Source organism: Coregonus lavaretus, assembly GCF_964263955.1.
Source record: "Coregonus lavaretus genome assembly, chromosome: 23".
Lineage (NCBI taxonomy): Eukaryota > Metazoa > Chordata > Actinopteri > Salmoniformes > Salmonidae > Coregonus > Coregonus lavaretus.
Genome location: NC_140010.1, coordinates 4,126,281 through 4,149,527, shown reverse-complemented (window position 1 = coordinate 4,149,527; position 23,247 = coordinate 4,126,281). Strand labels below are relative to the sequence as shown.

General features: G+C 43.6%; 1 protein-coding gene across 1 annotated transcript in view; it reads left to right on the top strand.

The window, feature by feature from the left end:
• The window catches only part of LOC311098830 (unconventional myosin-IXb-like), a 53,435-nt gene that overhangs the window by 5,687 nt on the left and 24,501 nt on the right, over nucleotides 1-23,247 (top strand). Inside the window, exons 3-19 of the mRNA XM_084139399.1 lie at nucleotides 3,002-3,096; nucleotides 3,661-3,723; nucleotides 4,557-4,656; nucleotides 8,899-8,999; nucleotides 10,784-10,907; nucleotides 12,871-12,960; nucleotides 14,086-14,202; nucleotides 14,915-15,049; nucleotides 15,321-15,442; nucleotides 16,080-16,221; nucleotides 18,360-18,549; nucleotides 18,804-18,882; nucleotides 20,117-20,203; nucleotides 21,851-21,890; nucleotides 22,208-22,357; nucleotides 22,822-22,902; nucleotides 23,063-23,206. Of these exons, the coding sequence (XP_083995525.1) occupies nucleotides 3,002-3,096; nucleotides 3,661-3,723; nucleotides 4,557-4,656; nucleotides 8,899-8,999; nucleotides 10,784-10,907; nucleotides 12,871-12,960; nucleotides 14,086-14,202; nucleotides 14,915-15,049; nucleotides 15,321-15,442; nucleotides 16,080-16,221; nucleotides 18,360-18,549; nucleotides 18,804-18,882; nucleotides 20,117-20,203; nucleotides 21,851-21,890; nucleotides 22,208-22,357; nucleotides 22,822-22,902; nucleotides 23,063-23,206 (1,860 nt within the window). The remainder of the gene's footprint in view (nucleotides 1-3,001; nucleotides 3,097-3,660; nucleotides 3,724-4,556; nucleotides 4,657-8,898; nucleotides 9,000-10,783; nucleotides 10,908-12,870; nucleotides 12,961-14,085; nucleotides 14,203-14,914; nucleotides 15,050-15,320; nucleotides 15,443-16,079; nucleotides 16,222-18,359; nucleotides 18,550-18,803; nucleotides 18,883-20,116; nucleotides 20,204-21,850; nucleotides 21,891-22,207; nucleotides 22,358-22,821; nucleotides 22,903-23,062; nucleotides 23,207-23,247) is intronic.

The window sequence follows — 23,247 nt, the reverse complement described above, 5'->3', positions numbered from 1 at the left end:
TAGATCGAGGCACAGACACGGCCTCAATGGGGAAAACTGAGCTGACTACACTGACTGTGCTAAGGGGCAAACTCCACTAAGCTGACAGGCTGGCTAACAGCCTGCTGCCTGGCCTGCACCCTATCTCATTGTGAAGCTAGAGGACTTAGAACCCTGTCATTTCAAACCTTGTATACGGACACATACATCTCTCTATAATGCGTGGGAATACTTTGGAACAGATTTCCCAAATGTAAGTCACTTGGAGCTGATTTGCTGGTGTTTTTATAGTCTTTTATGTCCACCAATAAAAAAAATGCTCAGAGAATTTGGGGGGGGGGCAAATAATATCACCCGTAGGCCAAATAATATCACCCGTAGGCCAAATAATATCACCCGTAGGCCAAATAATATCACCCGTAGACCAAATAATATCACCCGCAGGCCAAATAATATCACCCGTAGGCCAAATAATATCACCCGTAGGCCAAATTCAGCCCGCAGGCCAAATAATATCACCCGCAGGCCAAATAACATCACCCGCAGGCCAAATAATATCACCCGCAGGCCAAATAATATCACCCGCAGGCCAAATAATATCACCCGCAGGCCAAATAATATCACCCGTAGGCCAAATAATATCACCCGTAGGCCAAATAATATCACCCGTAGGCCAAATAATATCACCCGCAGGCCAAATAATATCACCCGTAGGCCAAATAATATCACCCGCAGGCCAAATAATATCACCCGCAGGTCAAATTCAGCCCGCAGGTAGCCAGTTGGAGAACCCTGCTCTAAAGTATTGAAGTGTGTGCTAGGAAAATACGTGTACGTTTATTAAAGGAAAGATTCACCTATTTTGAATGTTATATTGTTTTTGTGCATCTCTGAGCGATGCTCTATCGATTCCCTAGGTCGTTTCATGTTTCATGTGTATCTGAGCTATTGCCGTTCAAACAGGAAGAAATTCGGTCAGTATGACATAGCATTGCGATAAAGCCGCTCCCACTACACTGGAAGTTAATAGGAATACGACTTTTAGATTGTGAAAACGTCTATTATACATGTCAGATTTCAACACTGGCCAAGTCATAAAGCTGGAGGTTGTGTTCTTTCGAATGAGCCATTGATCATATTTTTTTATGTTCCTACCTAGAAATGTTTTATTTAACAGAGGGTCTAACACATGTATCCTATTTGTCTGTCTCTTCAGTCCAGGGTGCGTTGCATGGTGCCGTTGTAAATATCAGACTCCACTCTGTGAGACACAACGATCTGCAGGTTGAACATGGTGAGATTGTGGACTCCTGATAGTGCAGTTTGTTTAGGCGATTTTACAGCCAACTAGCTACTTCACATGCTGATATTGACCAGCGGTGGAAAAAGTACCCAATTTGGCATACTTGAGTAAAAGTAAAGATACCTTAATAGAAAATGACTCAAGTGAAAGTCAGTAAAATTCTACTTAAGTATCAAAAGTAAGTGTAAATCATTTAAAATTCCTTATATTAAGCAAACCAGATGGCACAATTGCCTTGTTTTTATTTCTTTACGGATAGCCAGGGGCACACTCCAACACTCAGACATCATTTACAAATGAAGCATGTATGAGTCCACCAGAGGCAGTAGGATGAACTGGGATGTTCTCTTGATAAGTGTGTGAATTTGACCATTTTCCTGTCTTGTAAGCATTCAACGTGAAATGAATACTTTTGGGTGTCGGGAAAATGTATGGAGTAAAAAGTACATTATTTTCTAAACAAACTGCACTAGCTAGCTACTTCACATGCTGATATTGACTCTGGTATTGCTGTATCTAGCTAGCTAGCCAGCCAGCCCATAGCGAGAGCATTGCATTCTGGATTTTGTAGTCGAGCTGCAACAGATTTTCACAACGATTTTCACATGATGCTACCAACCTTACTATAATGACAAAATGAAACAACATTTGTTCACAAAAAAATATTGTTCTCACATTTTTTTATGTAACACTGTAAATTATAGGAATTAGTGGTTTTGGGTGGATTTTTTATTTAACTGAACATGTTGTTTGGTATTTCATGCCTTGTGATTGATAATTGGCCATGATGTGAATTGGCTTGTTCTCATTGGCTGATGTATGATGGGAATTGCTGTAAGAAGCCTGTTCTTTCTTTGCTGGTTGGACAGATAGGGAACAGGTCGGCTGCCAGGTTAACAGGCAATTATTGAACCTGGGTTTCCTTTTGAACAAGCTTGTATTTGATTCAGGTTATGATCCTGTTGTTGCAACATCCAGTTTATTTTCTTTTGTTTTGTAAATATTCTAAGGTTTCGCTGGCTTTTTCCTCACTGCAAATAAAAAGCCTCCGTCTGGGCAAGAAAAAGCACATCTACATCGTATGCCTGCTCACTGTTAAAGTCCAACCGCTGGGTCAACCTTCAGGGTCCTACTGAAAACGACCCTGGTTTGGTCAAACAACTGTGTCGTGTTATTACTCGGATCATTGTGTTATCTGAATGTATCTATTAACCAGAGAAAAAACAGCACACAGTGGTGTGTGGGTGTCTGCGTCCGAGTTTCAGTTTCATTATCAGTAACTGGTGCGTTTCCTACAATATGCCTACGCAATGCTCTTATCAATCAGGCTAGTGACTCTGACTGTAACAAGTTATCATGAAATAAGTCCCTTCTCAGAATGTCACGAGAAAGTCGTCACACTTTGGACATTCTGTGGCTAGTCATGTGATTTCCTCCCAAAATCACGTTGCTCATCTAGTAAACAACCTAATCACAGTAACATACGAGTGTCTGGAGCAAAGCGTTGCACTTATATGATAGCTTTCATGTTGGGTCATCTTAGCATACAACCCCTTAACTTTTAGTTAATGTCTTTTCACAGCAGCACATCATTGGAAATGTTTTGTATCTGCCAAGTAATTCTAGAGGAACTTGCTTACGGTTACTCAACCCTTTACAGTACCTCACCAGTTTATTCGAATTGTAAATAATATCCCCTCTCTCTCTGTTTCTGAACAGGCATTTGGCAATGCTAAGACGGCTCAGAACAACAACTCCAGTCGCTTTGGGAAGTTTATCCAGGTCAACTATCTGGAGAGTGGGGTGGTGAGAGGGTGAGGCAGTGTTATCATGTTATCAACACATACTCTACACCATCTGTCTTTGCATGACTTGGCATGATAGCAGCAACATCACAGAAACAAACTATCCATCACTTTTTATTCAGTGCAGTGGTTTATTTTGGTTAACCTGGGTGCCAGTCTGATTCTGCTCTGTTGGCCAACTCCTTATGGAATTACCATGCCAAACAGCATGTTTGACTTGACAATGACTGCAATTGAGTTGGCAAGAGAACAGATCTGGGAACAGGCTATAATTAGGGCATTTCCTCATCAAAGGTCAACCACATTTTAATTGGTGGGTTTCTGGTTAAAATGGAATCTAACTGTAATTCATTGGTTTATTTGTGTAGTTCCTTGCTGTCAGTGTCACGGCGAACACAGGGGACTTTGTCGCTTAAACTGCTGCCATCGTAACCTTTAATTTCACAGCACAACCATTTGGCTTGATTTGATTTTAGTAAGCAAACATAAGTTCATAAATCAAGAATTTGTAAACAAACCACATTTCTGTCAGATGTTTGGTTTGTATTGATTGTCTGTTTGTCTCCTTTGCAGGGCGGTAGTAGAGAAGTACTTCCTGGAAAAGTGTCGGCTGGTGTTTAGAGAGAAGAATGAGAGGTATGGATTGACTAGCAGAGAAGACATGACCCAAATGTCCGCGCTGTTGATGTGAATTAATGACTAGCGCGAAAGCCAGAGTTGATTTCTTATCTCGACACTGGCTCACAGTGAATCAGGCCCCATACAGGAACTAGTGCATCCAGCACGACTCAGTTTTCTTACGAACGCTTAAGTCAGGAAATTCCCGTTTTGACTTAAAATCTCAGATCATGAATTTGTACAGGAGCTTTTCATTTGTCATAGTTAGTATCTGCAATTCTCTGAACACATCACTTTAACAGGCTGTGTGGGGTTAATGCCAAACACACAGCATGTGCTCCTGTGACTGCAGTTCAAGTTTAACCTGGTCTGAGGTGTAACATAATAAGACAGTGAAGTAGACTTGAATTCAAACCGTCCGGTAGAAAGGTAGAAATGAAACTGTTGTACAGATCCCATTTTTAGCAGCTGAACAAATATTAGGTTAGACAGAATTACTCTCACGCTGAAAAATTGATAATAATTATGTAAAATAAACGTCTAGGTAACACTTAACCTCAGCTACGTTAAAGGTATACTTTATAAAGGGTTTGTAAATGTTGGTGTAAGTAGCTGTCAAGTTGGTGCTTGACAAATAATCACACAATCGCTCCAGTTCAACCAATTAGTTCCAACTGTTTATTACTGATTCATACACTAATGATTGACAGTATATGACTGGAGCCCTAAGTTGTTCCTAACTACATTACCTGACTAGGAAATACAGTAGTTGTAGTTTTTAACTGGGGCCTGTAGTTTTTAACTGGGGCCCTCTCTACAGTACAGTTTGACCTCTGACCCTTGACCTCTAGGAGCTACCACGTGTTCTACTACCTGCTGGTGGGGGCGTCCAAGGAGGAGCAGAGAGAGTTCAGTCTTCTGCAGCCTGAAGACTACACATACCTGCAACAGGTACACACACATACACACACAGACAGACAGACAGACACACAGACACACACACACACACACACACACACACAGACAGACAGACACACAGACACACACACACACACACACAGACAGACAGACAGACAGACACACAGACACACAGACACACAGACACACTGAGCCTGAAGACTACACATACCTGCAACACATTTACACACACACACAGACACACACACACAGACAGACAGACAGACAGACAGACAGACACACAGACACACAGACACACAGACACACAGAGCCTGAAGACTACACATACCTGCAACACATTTACACACACACACAGACACACACACAGACACACACACAGACACACACACAGACAGACAGACACACACACAGACACACACACACTGAGCCTGAAGACTACACATTGCTACATGAGGTACACACACCAGGGATTTGCCAGCTTTTCACCGATTTAAAAAAAAAACGAATGAAAAGCCGATAAATAAAACGGTTACTGTTGCTGTCCCAAATGACCGGGAGAAAAAAAATCCCATTGCAAAATAAAGCTTTTTATTTATTGATGGAAATACCAGTCGATGGAAATACATTTGACCGTCATGCTTATCAGTCTATATTATTACATAATATAGTGTAGTTAAATTGGCATGTGTGTATTTTCGTTAGTCATCATGTATCTTATTTATCCAACACAACTATCACGTGCACACAGCATACAGAGATTATTTTGAGCGGGATTTCTCCTGCTGATCCTCAGCTGGTTGCTGCTGGAGGAAAAAGTGATTTTATAAGCCCATTCATTGCGCAACAATTCTAAATTAAATCGTGTCTTAAAAACAGTTTTGGTGCACGATTTAAAAAAGTGCTACTATTTGTATTTCTCAACTGGTCATTGAAGCGCGCCTCCCATTCACTATCAAAGTGCAGACAACAGGCTACCAGCGCCTCACCACCACTTTACAATGTGAGCTGGAGGCAGTATGCATTTTGAAAACATAGTTATTTGTTTGAAACCTGAACATTCTATTTCATATTATGAGGCATGTCTTGCTTCAAAGTAGCCTATAGGCCAAAATCCCACCATGGAAATGTTGAGGCAGTTCTTTTATAAAGACTTCAGAGGCGGAGCGTGAGTTTCAAGTTTACAATTTATTAAATTTCTACCAATCTGCCAGTTATGCTTTTTATATGCAAATTTTTGTGGAATTTGAAACTATTTATACTTTTACTTTTGATACTTAAGTATATTTAAAACCAAATTCTTTTAGACTTTTACTCAAGTAGTATTTTACTGGGTGACGTTGACTTTTACTTGAATCATTTTCTATTAAGGTATACTTTTACTAAGTATGAAAATGTGTACTTTTTCCACCACTGAAAGAAATGAGCGCATGGAACTCATCGCCTATAGGCCAATAACTTCCATTGCTCTTTCACACAGAGGATTGGTGATTATCGAGCGGGAGCTTGTTGTAAAGATAAAAAAAATAGTTTACAGTGAGGAACTATAGTTTTAATATATCATCATTCGCAATGGATGTTTAAAAAAAAACACTTTCCTACATTTCGGCGCAGCAGGCCAGGTCCTATGCGTGCTCAGGCGCACGAGTTCCCTCAACGTTATCAGGACAGAGAAATCAGACACATGCTCACTGCTCACATGGAGCACTCCAAACAAAAGACAATGAAAACATTCACAAATCTCCTAAAATGATGGTTATGAAATGAACCAAAACGTGTTTCTCACAAGTGTAGCAGGTTGTGAACTCTGCAAACGACATATCCACTTCGAGAATGAGAATGGTAAATGACTGTAATTAATACATGCGTTAACAGAAATTAATGTAACCAAATTATGGGGATTAATGGTACATTTACTACCGGTGACATATATATACTGAAAATTGATCAAAAAAATCAAAGGGCAATTCACACAAAGAAACAATGAATACGCAAGAATTAGCGGGAGACAGCGGAGCTATTCTGGAGAGAGACTGACCTATTTCTTGGCCACACACCCCTCCCCTTGTTCTTGTCTCAACATTTTAAATTATACTCAAGACGCATTATCTTCACACATATTTTAGATGCTTTTCACTGACAGCTGGAACTCAATAATAAGCTAGGCCTACTGCCAGGTGCGCTGCCCAAATTGCAGCCTTCACAAATAGGCTGAGGCCTAAAAGCTTGTGATTTGAAACAATCCACAGCCATTAAAAAAAAAAAAAGAAGCTCATGGTCCTCGGTTCCTCTGTGGCTTTCTGGTGAAGTATTTTTAATTTTTTAATTTATTTATGTATAGGCTGGAGAAATTATATAATTTTGGCAAATGTATTTCTATTTACTTTCTTATTGGATACACCGCTATGCTGTTTCTCTGCTGTTACATCGGTTTTCATATCAACTTTCTTTCGTTGTCCAGAAGCCAAAGGCACAATCCTACTCAGATTAGCAACCCAAACTAGTTGTTGCATCTTTAGGTTCCACCTCTTTCTATGTTTCTAACAGAGATTTTCATCTCTGTCACATATGGAACCGCTATCAGGTGCGCTGTTTAGAATGGTGTTTTTCCCAGGTGCGCTGTTTAGAATGGTGTTTTTCCCAGGTGCGCTGTTTAGAATGGTGTTTTTCCCAGGTGCGCTGTTTAGAATGGTGTTTTTCCCAGGTGCGCTGTTTAGAATGGTGTTTTTCCCAGGTGCGCTGTTTAGAATGGTGTTTTTCCCAGGTGCGCTGTTTAGAATGGTGTTTATCCCAGGTGTGCTGTTTAGAATGGTGTTTTTCCCAGGTGCGCTGTTTAGAATGGTGTTTTTCCCAGGTGCGCTGTTTAGAATGGTGTTTTTCCCAGGTGCGCTGTTTAGAATGGTGTTTTTCCCAGGTGCGCTGTTTAGAATGGTGTTTTTCCCAGGTGCGCTGTTTAGAATGGTGTTTTTCCCATGAATGGCATTTTGGCAAATTACGTTTTATTGGCTGCTTCATTACATAAGTTACATGTTCTGTTAAGATGCATTACCATAATCTAAATGTGATTTCTGTCATTCTGAACACCGTGGGTGGAGGTCCTAATGCAGCGGTTCCCAAACCTGGGGTCGCGACCGCTTGTGGGGTTGCCTGATATGACAATCATTGTAATGTGGTTAACCTTAAAAATTTAAATGAAACTGACTGAAATCTGAAAGATAAAATTCAACCAGAGTGCCCTTAGCTCGTGGGGGCTGCACTTGACCGTTGCGCTTGAATCGGAATGATTCAAGTGCAACAGTCAAGTGCGGCCTTTCGAGCGGTGACCGAATGCTGCAGACAATGCATTCACGGGTCATTACGGAGGAGTTTTGGTTCCTGACCCTGCAGTCTCCCTCAGAGCAGAAAAAACAAATATCGATCCAGGTTGGATGTGACCGCAGAAATGAGGTGCGCACTGTTGACCATGCCCCCTGACTTTGAGAAGCTCCGACGCGACATGCATCAAGCACACCCATCTCATTAGGGGTGGTGAGAAAATTCCCAGTTGTTTTGAATGCGGCATTAGAGGCATTTTGTCAGACTAATTTGCAATTGACTGTCATAGCCCCACATTAAAAGTATGTGATGGTGAGTTGAGAAGACAATCAGAAATATTGTTGAAATCAAATCAAAATGTATTGGCCGCATACACATTTAGCAGCTGTTATTGCGGGTGTAGCGAAATGCTTGTGTTCCTAGCTCCAACAGTGCAGTATTATCTAATAATTCACAAAAATACACACAAATCTAAAAGTAAAAGAATGGAATTAAGAAATATATATATAAATATTAGGACGAGCAATGTCGGAGTCCGGAGTATAAATATATATAGAATGTTTTGTTAGAATGTTGTTCAATTGACTGCCATAGCCCAAAATAAAACAAGGAAACATTGGCTGGAAATACATACTTTCTTTCACATGGTTGGGGTCGTGAGAATTTTCAGATATCAAAATGGGTTCGTGGACAGAAAAAGTTTCTGAACCCTGTCCTAATGGCTTATGCACCCTAACGGAAACCCTGACACACACACTGAGCCTGAAGACTGCATATACCTCCAACAGGTACTCTGTCAGTCAGTCAGACTCTCTCTCTCTCTCTCTCTCTCTCTCTCTCTCTCTCTCTCTCTCTCTCTCTCTCTCTCTCTCTCTCTCTCTCTCTCTCTCTCTCTCTCTCTCTCTCTCTCTCTCTCTCTCTCTCTCTCTCTCTCTCTCTCTCTGTGTGTGTATCACTTTGCAGGAGGACTTTCATTTAGAAGACGCTGAGGACCTCAGGCATGAGTTCAAGAGGCTCCATCAGGCCATGGAGATGGTGGGATTCCTGGTCCCTACCAAGAAACAGTACGTATGGGTACTGTAGGGTTACAGATTGAGGGAGACGGAGAGGGGGACAGAGAGAGTGACAGAAGAACGAGAGAGAGAAACAATTTATCATAGCTCAGAAACCTTATCCTCTCCTCTTAACATCTCCAGTACCATGTTCCATTTCTTCAGCCCTGATCTGATCTTTTTCCTGAAGAGTTGGTGTCATACCTCATGGAACTAAAACAGTATGCCTGTAACAGAACACAACTCTCCAGTAATTCCTCCTCCCTCTCCCATAGCCGCAGCAGGTTAGAGCTGGGTCAGACGTAGCAGGGGGAAATACAGGGAGCATTACAGCAGCGGGCATCTGATGTTGACCTCGGGGCCTGGCATGCGTGGTATAGAGAGGAGCACAACCCAGTTACTGATCTGTAGACCTACTGGGGTGCATCTCTATGTAATTATGTTCTAGCTCGTAAACCATTAATGTTTTGTGTGAATGAATGTCCTGTATGTATGGTACCCTAGAAAATGAGGATGGTGTAGTAACCTATACCACTACCCAGTAGGGATTCATATTATCCCGAAGATCATCATTTAATATTTATCCAGAGAGTCCTGGGAAATACCCCAAAAATCAGAAGTGCCCATTTTAAAGTGTTTAAAACCAATATATGGTCATTATGCCAGGGTTCTCCCCAAATAAGAGCGGCGCTGCGCCACCCTGTCGGCTTGTCTGCGCCACTATCTAAAGATTTCAGAGCAAATTAAACGGACATTTAGTAATGATAGAGTAACTATCTTTGATCGGCAATGACATTGTTGTGAATTGCGAAAAAGGCAGTTCCAAAATTCAGAGCGTTATCATGTTTCCTCAATTAATTCTGCCCACTTCAGCGGTCTCGACACAGAGCGCACCCCGAGTATAGCATTGTGGAATCATACGAACTTTATAACGGCAGTCAAACAATGGTTATATTAACAAAGTAGCTTAGCTTGCCAGATAATAGTCCAGGTGTATTGGATAATCCAGGTGTATTGGATAATCCAGGTGTATTGAATAGTCCAGGTGTATTGGATAGTCCAGGTGTATTGAATAGTCCAGGTGTATTGGATAGTCCAGGTGTATTGAATAGTCCAGGTGTATTGGGTAGTCCAGGTGTATTGGGTAGTCCAGGTGTATTGAATAGTCCAGGTGTATTGGGTAGTCCAGGTGTATTGGGTAGTCCAGGTGTATTGGGTAGTCCAGGTGTATTGGATAATCCAGGTGTATTGGATAGTCCAGGTGTATTGGATAATCCAGGTGTATTGGGTAGTCCAGGTGTATTGGGTAGTCCAGGTGTATTGGGTAGTCCAGGTGTATTGGGTAGTCCAGGTGTATTGGGTAGTCCAGGTGTATTGGATAGTCCAGGTGTATTGGGTAGTCCAGGTGTATTGGATAGTCCAGGTGTATTGGGTAGTCCAGGTGTATTGGATAGTCCAGGTGTATTGGGTAGTCCAGGTGTATTGGATAGTCCAGGTGTATAGGGTAGTCCAGGTGTATTGGGTAGTCCAGGTGTATTGAATAGTCCAGGTGTATTGGGTAGTCCAGGTGTATTGGATAGTCCAGGTGTATTGGGTAGTCCAGGTGTATTGGGTAGTCCAGGTGTATAGGGTAGTCCAGGTGTATTGGGTAGTCCAGGTGTATTGGGTAGTCCAGGTGTATTGGATAGTCCAGGTGTATTGGGTAGTCCAGGTGTATTGGGTAGTCCAGGTGTATTGGGTAGTCCAGGTGTATTGGGTAGTCCAGGTGTATAGTGACCTAACTGTGTGTTATACAGGATCTTCTCTGTGCTCTCTGCCATCCTGTACCTGGGCAACGTGACGTACAGCCAATCAGAAGACGGCCAGGGGCTGGAGGCAGGGCCAGCAGATGTCCTCTCTATCCTGTCTGACCTGCTGAAGGTAGATGTTATTTTGTTGATGGATTTTGTTGTGTATTGTCTATTTATGACTATTTTAAATGGTCAAATAATTAAATAATTCAGCATTAGCTGCTATTGATACTATGTAATGGTGCCTTATTGAATTTGAAAATAAACCATTCTCAATAAATCAATCAATATATTTGTCTCACCTGCTCAAGCTAGGGCAATCACTGTCAATCAATATATTTATTGTCCAGTCAATCAATAAATATGTATTGTCCAATCAATCAAAATCTTCATTATACAGTTGAAGTCGGAAGTTTACATACACCTTAGCCAAATACATTTAAACTCAGTTTTTCACAATTCCTGACATTTAGTCCTAGTAAAAATTCCCTGTCTTAGGTCAGTTAGGATCACCACTTTATTTTAAGAATGTGAAATGTCAGAATAATAGTAGAGAGAATTATTTATTTCAGCTTTTATTTCTTTCATCACAATCCAGTGGGTCAGAAATGTACATGCACTCAATTAGTATTTGGTAGCGTTGCCTTTAAATTGGGTCAAACGTTTCGGGTAGCCTTCCACAAGCTTCCCACAATAAGTTGGGTGAATTTTGGCCCATTCCTCCTGGCAGAGCTGGTCTAACTGAGTCAGGTTTGTAGGCCTCCTTGCTCGCACACGCTTTTTCAGTTCTGCCCACACATTTTCTATAGGATTGAGGTCAGGGCTTTGTGATGGCCACTCCAATACCTTGACTTTGTTGTCCTTAAGCCATTTTGCCACAACTTTGGAAGTATGCTTGGGGTCATTGTCCATTTGGAAGACCCATTTGCCACCAAGCTTTAACTTCCTGACTGATGTCTTGAGATGTTGCTTCAATATATCCACATAATTTTCCTTCCTCATGATGCCATAAATTTTGTGAAGTGCACCAGGCCCTCCTGCAGCAAAGCACCCCCACAGCATGATGCTGCCACCCCTGTGCTTCACGGTTGGGATGGTGTTCTTCGGCTTGCAAGCAACCCCCTTTTTCCTCCAAACATAACGATGGTCATTATGGCCAAACAGTTCTATTTTTGTTTCATCAACCAGAGGACATTTCTCCAAAAAGTACGATCTTTGTCCCCATGTGCAGTTGCAATCCGTAGTCTGGCTTTTTTTAAGGCGGTTTTGGAGCAGTGGCTTCTTCCTTGCTGAGCGGCCTTTCAGGTTATGTCGATATAGGACATAACCTGACTGTGGATATAGATACTTTTGTACCTGTTTCTTCCAGCATCTTCACAAGGTCCTTTGCTGTTGTTCTGGGATTGATTTGCACTTTTCGCACCAAAGTACGTTCATCCCTAGGAGACAGAACGCGTCTCTTTCCTAAGTGGTATGACAGCTGCGTGGTCCCATGGTGTGTATACTTGCGTACTATTGTTTGTACAGATGAACGTGGTACCTTCAGGCATTTGGAAATTGCTCCCAAGGATGAACCAGACTTGTGGTGGTCTACAATTTTTTTTCTGAGGTCTTGGCTGATTTCTTTTGATTTTCCCATGATGTCAAGCAAAGATGCACTGATTTTGAAGGTAGGCCTTGAAATACATACACAGGTACACCTCCAATTGACTCATTATGTCAATTAGCCTATCAGAAGCTTCTAAAGCCATGACATCATTTTCTGGAATTTTCCAAGCTGTTTAAAGGCACAGTCAACTTAGTGTATGTAAACTTCTGACCCACTGGAATTGTGATACAGTGAATTATAAGTGAAATAATCTGTCTGTAAACAATTGTTGGAAAAATTACTTGTGTCATACACAAAGTAGATGTCCTAACCGACTTGCCAAAACTACAGTTTGTTAACAAGAAATTTGTGGAGTGTTTGAAAAACACGTTTTAATGACTCCAACCTAAGTGTATGTAAACTTCCGACTTCAAATGTGTCACCTGCTCAAGCTAAAGGACCACTTGTACATTGTGTTGACTGACAGTCTGCTCTGTTCCTATAGGTCAAACAGGAGTTGCTGGTGGAGGCCTTGACTAAGAAGAAACAAATGACGGCCAACAACACCCTAGTTCTACACTACACTCTCAAGGAGGTAGGGGTTTTAACATCACATGACATGACAGGGGAAACTCCAATCTGTTGTTATAGCTACCACCTGATTTTTTATACATGCCATTTAGCAGACACTTCTATCCAAAGTGCTTTAAAGTCATGCGTGCATAGACTCAGGTCATATGTGGGCATATGTTACTGACTATTGTTGTTGTCCTTCCTAGGCTGTAACTATGTTGTTGTTGTCCTTCCTAGGCTGTAACTATGTTGTTGTTGTCCTTCCTGGGCTGTAACTATGTTGTTGTTGTCCTTCCTAGGCTGTAACTATGTTGTTGTCCTTCCTAGGCTGTAACTATGTTGTTGTCCTTCCTAGGCTGTAACTATGTTGTTGTTGTCCTTCCTAGGCTGTAACTATGTTGTTGTTGTCCTTCCAAGGCTGTAACTATGTTGTTGTTGTCCTTCCTAGGCTGTAACTATGTTGTTGTTGTCCTTCCTAGGCTGTAACTATGTTGTTGTCCTTCCTAGGCTGTAACTATGTTGTTGTCCTTCCTAGGCTGTAACTATGTTGTTGTTGTCCTTCCTAGGCTGTAACTATGTTGTTGTCCTTCCTAGGCTGTAACTATGTTGTTGTTGTCCTTCCTAGGCTGTAACTATGTTGTTGTCCTACCTAGGCTGTAACTATGTTGTTGTCCTACCTAGGCTGTAACTATGTTGTTGTCCTTCCTAGGCTGTAACTATGTTGTTGTCCTACCTAGGCTGTAACTATGTTGTTGTCCTACCTAGGCTGTAACTATGTTGTTGTCCTTCCTAGGCTGTAACTATGTTGTTGTCCTACCTAGGCTGTAACTATGTTGTTGTCCTTCCTAGGATGTAACTATGTTGTTGTCCTTCCTAGGCTGTAACTATGTTGTTGTCCTTCCTAGGCTGTAACTATGTTGTTGTTGTCCTACCTGGGCTGTAACTATGTTGTTGTTGTCCTTCCTAGGCTGTAACTATGTTGTTGTCCTTCCTAGGCTGTAACTATGTTGTTGTTGTCCTTCCTAGGCTGTAACTATGTTGTTGTTGTCCTTCCTAGGCTGTAACTATGTTGTTGTCCTTCCTAGGCTGTAACTATGTTGTTGTTGTCCTTCCTAGGCTGTAACTATGTTGTTGTTGTCCTTCCTAGGCTGTGACAGTGCGGGACTCGATGGCCATGTCTCTGTACAGCTCTCTGTTTGATTGGATCATCCTGCGCATCAACCACGCTCTGCTCAACAGACGAGACATGGAGGAGGCTGTCTCTGTAAGACAACCCATCACTGTACTAACCCTAACCCAGAGACACCCCGTCACTGTACTAACCCTAACCCAGAGACACCCCGTCACTGTACTAACCCTAACCCAGAGACACACCGTCACTGTACTAACCCTAACCCAGAGACAACCCGTCAGTGTACTAACCCTAACCCAGAGACACCCCGTCACTGTACTAACCCTAACCCAGAGACACCCCGTCACTGTACTAACCCTAACCCAGAGACAACCCGTCAGTGTACTAACCCTAACCCAGAGACACCCCGTCACTGTACTAACCCTAACCCAGAGACAACCCGTCAGTGTACTAACCCTAACCCAGAGACAACCCAAATCTGTACTAACCTTAACCCAGAGACAACCCAAATCTGTACTAACCCTAACCCAGAGACAACCCAAATCTGTACTAACCCTAACCCAGAGACAACCCAAATCTGTACTAACCCTAACCCCAACCTTAAGCCTTTCGCTTCACATTCTGTAACTATCACTTCCAGTCAAAACCGCTGCCCCACCATTTGTTTGACAAACTTTCAATGCAGCTTAACATAAAGTATTAGTAAGGGAAAGTGGTACAGAAGCACTGCTGTTGACATATGGCCCAGGGGAGGATAAATATAATCAGAACTGGTTGATGACAGAATTCAGGTAAATCATTTGCATTTCAAATAATTTATAATAATATTGTTTGTTTGTTCAAGTGTTTGTCTATAGGTATCCTGGATATATTTGGTTTTGAGGACTTCCAGACGAACAGCTTTGACCGGTTCTGTATTAACTATGCCAACGAGAAAGTTCAGTATTACTTCAACCAGCACATCTTCAAGCTGGAGCAGGTGAATTCTATACACTACTAATAAACCCTTTACTACACCCCTTAAAGGGTACGTTAATGTAAAGTATTTCATAAAATGTCCCCTTGGTGATCAATAAAGCATTTATCCATTTGTCCACTTATCCATCCATCTATTCACCAATTCTTCCATCCACCCATCCATCCATCTATTCATCCCTTCACTCATCCATCCACTCATTCCTTCACTCATCCGTCCATTCATCCCTTCACTCATCCATCCACCCATTTATTAATTCATCCATGTATTCCAGGAGGAGTACCAGGCAGAGGGGATCAGCTGGAGCCCCATTGACTACACAGACAACCTGGGCTGTATCCATCTGATCAGCCAGAAACCCACTGGACTGTTCCACCTACTGGATGAGGAGAGCAAGTAGGTCTAGAAGGAGGGCCCAGAGTTTTTACCCTACAACTAGGGCCCAGAGTTTTTACCCTACAACTAGGGCCCGGAGTTTTTACCCTACAACTAGGGCCCGGAGTTTTTACCCTACAACTAGGGCCCGGAGTTTTACCCTACAACTAGGGCCCGGAGTTTAACCTTATTACTAGGGCCTAGAGTTTTACTCTACGACTATGGCCTAGAGTTTAACCCTACAACTAGGGCCCAGATTTTTTACCTACAACTAGGGCCCGGAGTTTTACCCTACAAGTAGGGCCCGGAGTTTTACCCTACAAGTAGAGCCCGGAGTTTTACCCTACAACTAGAGCCCGGAGTTTTATCCTACAACTAGAGCCCAGAGTTTTACCTTACAACTAGAGCCTGGAGTTTTACCTTACAACTAGGTCAGGTCACATGGCTGTATCTCAATAGTCTGTAGTTACATCCTCTCCTTGTCTTATACCTTTATCAGCACTGATCTAGAGGAAGTGGACAGGTGAAAATAAACTTACTGGTTGGCTTCCTCTATAGCTTTTACCTAGCTAGGTCTTTTCAGATCAGTGTTGAGTGGAGATTAATTTAACAGTCTGTCCACTGTCCTTTTTTTCTGTCTCTCTCTCCATGTCCTCAGTCTCCCCCATTCCACAGACAACACCCTGTTGGAGAAGTTCAAGCAGCAGCATCATGATAACCCGTACTTCGTCCCCACAACGGTGATGGAACCAGCCTTCATCATACAACACTTCACTGGGACCATCAAGTACCAGATCAAGGTAGGGATGTAAACCAATGATGTTGAAGGAAGTTGTACAAAAAAATTATACACACAAAATGGTTGAAATGCCTAACATTTTCTGAGGAAATCCTAGCAGACTTAGAAATGTGTTTAACAACATACAGTGAGGGGAAAAAAGTATTTGATCCCCTGCTGATTTTGTACGTTTGCCCACTGACAAAGACATGATCAGTCTATAATTTTAATGCTAGGTTTATTTGAACAGTGAGAGACAGAATAACAACAAAGAAATCCAGAAAAACGCATGTCAAAAATGTTATAAATTGATTTGCATTTTAATGAGGGAAATAAGTATTTGACCCCTCTGCAAAACATGACTTAGTAGTTGGTGGCAAAACCCTTGTTGGCAATCACATTGTCATGCTGGGATACCCATCCACGACCCATTTTCAATGCCCTGGCTGAGGGAAGGAGGTTCTCACCCAAGATTTGACGGTACATGGCCCGTCCATCGTCCCTTTGATGCGGTGAAGTTGTCCTGTCCCCTTAGCAGAAAAACACCCCCAAAGCACAATGTTTCCACCTCCATGTTTGACGGTGGGGATGATGTTCTTGGGGTCATAGGCAGCATTCCTCCTCCTCCAAACACTGGTTGGCTTCCTCTATAGCTTGAGTTGAGTTGATGCCAAAGAGCTCCATTTTGGTCTCATCTGACCACAACACTTTCACCCAGTTCTCCTCTGAATCATTCAGATGTTCATTGGCAAACTTCAGACGGGCATGTATATGTGCTTTCTTGAGCAGGGCGACCTTGCGGGCGCTACAGGATTTCAGTCCTTCACGGCGTAGTGTGTTACCAATTGTTTTCTTGGTGACTATGGTCCCAGCTGCCTTGAGATCATTGACAAGATCCTCCCGTGAAGTTCTGGGCTGATTCCTCACCGTTCTCATGATCATTGCAAGTCCACGAGGTGAGATCTTGCATGGAGCCCCAGGCCGAGGGAGATTGACAGTTATTTTGTGTTTCTTCCATTTGCGAAAAATCGCACCAACTGTTGTCACCTTCTCACCAAGCTGCTTGGCGATGGTCTTGTAGCCCATTCCAGCCTTGTGTAGGTCTACAATCTTGTCCCTGACATCCTTGGAGAGCTCTTTGGTCTTGGCCATGGTGGAGAGTTTGGAATCTGATTGATTGATTGCTTCTGTGGACAGGTGTCTTTTATACAGGTAACAAGCTGAGATTAGGAGCACTCCCTTTAAGAGTGTGCTCCTAATCTCAGCTCGTTACCTGTATAAAAGACACCTGGGAGCCAGACATCTTTCTGATTGAGAGGGGGTCAAATACTTTTTTCTCTCACTGTACATACTGTATATAAACATGAATATTTATATAGAACAAGGGGGCAATGTCTTATGGCATGTAGTACAGCTCTGTCTTCACATCACACTGCTCTCTTAACTCTCTTCCATCTTTCTCCCTCTCTCTCCTCTCTTCCCTTCCCTCTCTCTCATCTCTTCCCCTCCCTCTCTCTCATCTCTTCCCCTCCCTCTCTCTCCTCTCTTCCCTTCCCTCTCTCTCATCTCTTCCCCTCCATCTCTCTCATCTCTTCCCCTCCCTCTCTCTCATCTCTTCCCTTCCCTCTCTCTCCTCTCTTCCCTTCCCTCTCTCTCCTCTCTTCCCTTCCCTCTCTCTCCTCTCTTCCCCTCTCTCTCTCTTCTCTCTTCCCCTCTCTCTCTCTTCTCTCTTCCCCTCTCTCTCTCTCCTCTCTTCCCTTCCCGCTCTCTCATCTCTTCCCCTCCATCTCTCTCATCTCTTCCCCTCCCTCTCTCTCATCTCTTCCCTTCCCTCTCTCTCCTCTCTTCCCTTCCCTCTCTCTCCTCTCTTCCCTTCCCTCTCTCTCCTCTCTTCCCCTCTCTCTCTCTTCTCTCTTCCCCTCTCTCTCTCTTCTCTCTTCCCCTCTCTCTCTCTTCTCTCTTCCCCTCTCTCTCTCTCCTCTTCCCTTCCCGCTCTCTCATCTCTTCCCTTCCCTCTCTCTCCTCTCTTCCCTTCCCTCTCTCTCCTCTCTTCCCCTCTCTCTCTTCTCTTCCCCTCCCTCTCTCTCCTCTCTTTCCCTCCCTCTATCTGCTCTCTTCCCCTCTTCATCTCCTCCCTCTTCATCTCCTCCTCTCTGTCAGGATTTCCGGGAGAAGAACACGGACCACGTGCGTCCGGAGATCGTGTCGTTACTACGCAGCAGTCAGCGGGCGTTCATGCGTCAGATGATGGGGTCAGATCCTGTGGCCGTTTTCCGATGGGGAATCCTCCGGTCCACCATACGCATAATAGCAGTCTTCAAGGAGGCCGGGCGCCGCCGGGCAGCCGCAGGTACACTGCTTTTTAAGGACATTTACCTTGACCTGTCCAATCAGAGCTTTTCAAAGATTTTCTTCATAACATGAACTGGCCAAGCCTGGGAAAGCTCTGGGCCATATTCATTAGCATATAAGTAGCCTATAATTGTAATTGGCAGAGTTTCTTTTTCCTGGTCAGGTTGAGATGTGACTTGCCACACTAAGGTATGGAGAAGATGATGATGATGATGATGATGATGAGATGCCTGTGTTCTGTGTACTCTACAGGTCTGGCGAAACCCACCTCCTGTCGCATTACAGGGGAACTGAAGAGGAGACCCATGTTGGCTCTACAGAGACTGTCCAGGTAGGAGAGAGTTACCAGTTATCCCAGGGTGGTAGGAGAGAGTTACCCCAGGGTGGTAGGCGAGAGTTACCCCAGGGTGATGGGCGAGAGTTACCCCAGGGTGGTAGGAGAGAGTTACCCCAGGGTGGTAGGAGAGAGTTACCCCAGGGTGGTAGGAGAGAGTTACCCCAGGGTGGTAGGAGAGAGTTACCAGATACCCCAGGGTGGTAGGAGAGCGTTACCCCAGGGTGGTAGGAGAGAGTTACCCCAGGGTGGTAGGAGAGAGTTACCCCAGGGTGGTAGGAGAGAGTTACCCCAGGGTGGTAGGAGAGAGTTACCCCAGGGTGGTAGGAGAGAGTTACCAGTTACCTCAGGGTGGTAGGAGAGAGTTACCAGTTACCCCAGGGTGGTAGGAGAGAGTTACCAGTTACCTCAGGGTGGTAGGAGAGAGTTACCAGATACCCCAGGGTGGTAGGAGAGAGTTACCAGATACCTCAGGGTGGTAGGAGAGAGTTACCCCAGGGTGGTAGGAGAGAGTTACCCCAGGGTGGTAGGAGAGAGTTACCAGTTACCCCAGGGTGGTAGGAGAGAGTTACCAGTTACCCCAGGGTGGTAGGAGAGAGTTACCAGATACCTCAGGGTGGTAGGAGAGAGTTACCCCAGGGTGGTAGGAGAGAGTTACCCCAGGGTGGTAGGAGAGAGTTACCAGTTACCCCAGGGTGGTAGGAGAGAGTTACCAGTTACCCCAGGGTGGTAGGAGAGAGTTACCCCAGGGTGGTAGGAGAGAGTTACCCCAGGGTGGTAGGAGAGAGTTACCAGTTACCCCAGGGTGGTAGGAGAGAGTTACCAGTTACCCCAGGGTGGTAGGAGAGAGTTACCAGATACCTCAGGGTGGTAGGAGAGAGTTACCCCAGGGTGGTAGGAGAGAGTTACCAGTTACCCCAGGGTGGTAGGAGAGAGTTACCAGTTACCCCAGGGTGGTAGGAGAGAGTTACCAGATACCCCAGGGTGGTAGGAGAGAGTTACCCCAGGGTGGTAGGAGAGAGTTACCCCAGGGTGGTAGGAGAGAGTTACCAGTTACCCCAGGGTGGTAGGAGAGAGTTACCAGTTACCCCAGGGTGGTAGGAGAGGGTTACCAGTTACCCCAGGGATGGCCAATCCTATCCACAGAGGACTGGTGTGGATGCAGGCTTCTGTTCCAGCCAAACAGTAGCACACCAGATTCAACTAACTCATCCTTCCTCTCTATCCACAGCTCCTGGCTGGACTTCTCGTTCGATCGGTCTGATGACCCCCCTCTGGAGGAGTTAGAGGACGTCTTCGCCAACTATGAGAACAGGAAGTAAGTGGAATGGTGGGAATGCAGGACGCAGGTTGTTGATGGAATGTTACCCACTGTACTGCAAACACTGCGAACCTGCTGAAGGCTAGTCTGCTGTAGCCAGGCCTATCATTGTCCAGACGTAGATACAGCGCCTTCAGAAAGTATTCACACCCCTTCACTTTTTCCACATTTTGTTGTGTTACAAAGTGGAATTCAAATGGATTTAAAGATATACACAAAATACTCTAATGTCAAAGTGGAGGAACAATCCTAACATTTGTAAAAAAAATAAAATAAAATAAATACTTCATTAAAAAAAGAAAAACACTAATATCTTGATTTAGATAAGTATTCAACCCCCTGAGGCAATACATGTTATAAACACCTTTGGTGGCGATTACAGCTGTGAGTCTTTCTGGGTAAGTCTCTAGGATCTTTCTACACCTGAATTGTGCAACATTTGCACAATTATTCAAGCTCTGTCAAATTGGTGGTTGATTATTGCTAGACAATTATTTTCAGATTTAAGTCAAAAATGTAACTCGGCCACTCAGGAACATTCACTGTCATTTTGATAAGCAACTCCATTGTAGTTTTGGCCTTGTGTTTTAGGTTATTGTCCTGCTGAAAGATTAATTCATCTCCCAGTGTTTGGTGGAAAGCAGACTGAACCTGGTTTTCCTCTAGGATTTTGCCTGTGCTTAACTCCATTCTGTTTCCTTTTTATTCAGAAAAACTCCCCAGTCCTTAACGATTACAAGCATACCCATAACATGATGCAGCCACCACTATGCCTGTAAATATGAAGAGTGGTACTCAGTAATGTGTTGTATTGGATTTGCCCCAAACATAACACTTTGAAATCAGGACAAATGTTTTATTGTTTTGCCAAATGTTTTGCAGTATTACTTTAGTGCCTTGTTGCAAACAGGATGCATGTTTTAGAATATTTTGATATTTTGATTTTCTCCTATCACAGCCATTAAACTCTGTTACCGTTTTAAAGTCACCATTGGCCTCATGGTGAAATCCCTGAGCAGTTTCCTTCCTCTCCGGCAGCTGAGTTAGAAAGGACGCCTGTATCGTTGTAGTGACTGGGTGTATAGATACACCATCCACAGTGTAGTTAATAACTTCACCATGCTCAAAGGGATATTCAATGTCTGCTTTTTTTATAAAAATAAAAAAAATGAGGCATTGAAAAACCTCCCTGGTCTTTGTGGTTGAATCTGTGTTTGAGATTCACTGGTCGACTGACGGGACATTAAAGATAATTGTGTGTGTGTGGGGTACAGAGTTAAGGTAATCATTCATACGTATTATGTGACTTGTTAAGCACATTTTTACTCCTGAACTTATTTAGGCTTGCCATCACAAAGGGTTGAATACTTATTGACTAAAGACATTTCAGCTTTTCATTTTTTATTAAATTTGTAAACATTTCTAAAAACATAATTGCACTTTAACATTATGGGGTATTGTGTTTAGGCCAGTGACAAAAAATCTAAGTTGAATCCATTTTAAATTCAGGCTGTAACACAACACAATGTGGAAAAAGTCAAGGGGTGTGAATATTTTCTGAAGGCATTCTATATACTGGTCCTTGTCCTCCATCTTTGGCTGTAAAACCCAGTTCATCACCATCTCGGTCTTCTCTCCACATAGAAAGACCAAAGGCAGGAAGAACAAGCAGCTCATTCCTAAGGTAATGTATTAGTAGTTGACATTATCAAAAAGGGATTTCTATGGTTTATATTACTGTACTACCGTCCATACACTTTTACCTGGGGCCGGGAGTTGTTCCTGGTTTGGTTCATGTAGACAGGAAAACCTCATGGCCTTATCTATAACCATATTACAACACTACATCATTGCAGTGCAGGTGTAATTTGATTGATTGATGGATTTGATTGATTCAAATCAAGCTTTATTTATCAAGCTTTATTTATTTTATCAAATCAAGCTTTATTTACGATTGATTGATTGGTTGATTGATTGATTGACGTGTGTGTTGTCCCACAGAATCTGATGAACTCCCGGTCCCTGAAGCACATAGTGGGTCTGACGCTCCACGACTGCACCACCCGCTCTCTGCTCCACGACCGCACCACCCGCTCTCCGCTACACCCACACCAGAGGAAGCAACCGTCCAGCATCAGCGCTCAGTTCCAGGTCTGCTTCCCCAACACAGACACGCAGGCCGCGCGCGCACACGCAGGCACACTCACTAACACACACACACACACTCGTAAACATACACACACACTTGCACGCACACACCCTCACACACGCACATGCGCACACACTCCCACGCACACACCCTCGCACACACACACACACCCTTGCACACACACACACACACAAACACACACACTCGCGCACACACACACTCGCACACACACTCGCGCACACACACACTCACACACACACACACTCACTCACAAACACTCGCGCACACACACACACTCACTCACTCGCACACACTCGCACACACACACACACCTACCAGCCTGACCAGAATAGAGTAGCGTCGTGTATCACTACAACTCCATTAAAGATCACTAATGGGAGAAGCACACAGCGAGTGGAGCCTCCATTAACTCAGCTGACTGACGTGATGCGATGTTGTTCTGCAGGCGTCTCTCAATCAGCTGCTGGAGACTGTGGGCAGAGCAGAGCCTTTCTTCATCCACTGTATTCGTTCCAATGCTGAGAAGGTAGGGTCACATGTATGCGTTACGTAGGATGATAGTGTTTACATTTTGGTCATTTAGCAGACGCTGAAATCCAGAGCGACTTACAGTCAGTATTGATGACAGAATTTGCATCACTTTAATGCATTTACTGATGCAACTCTGGTGTCTGTGTTCCTTACAGAAGGAGATGGTGTTTGACGATGCTCTAGTCTTACAGCAGATGAGGTACACGGGCATGTTGGAGATGGTACGCATCAGGAAGTCTGGCTACAATGCCAAAGTTCACCATCAAGGTAGGCTACACCTTCAGCATTGTACAAACGAATGAGCAGACCTCTGACTCTGCCCTAATACATGAATGGTACA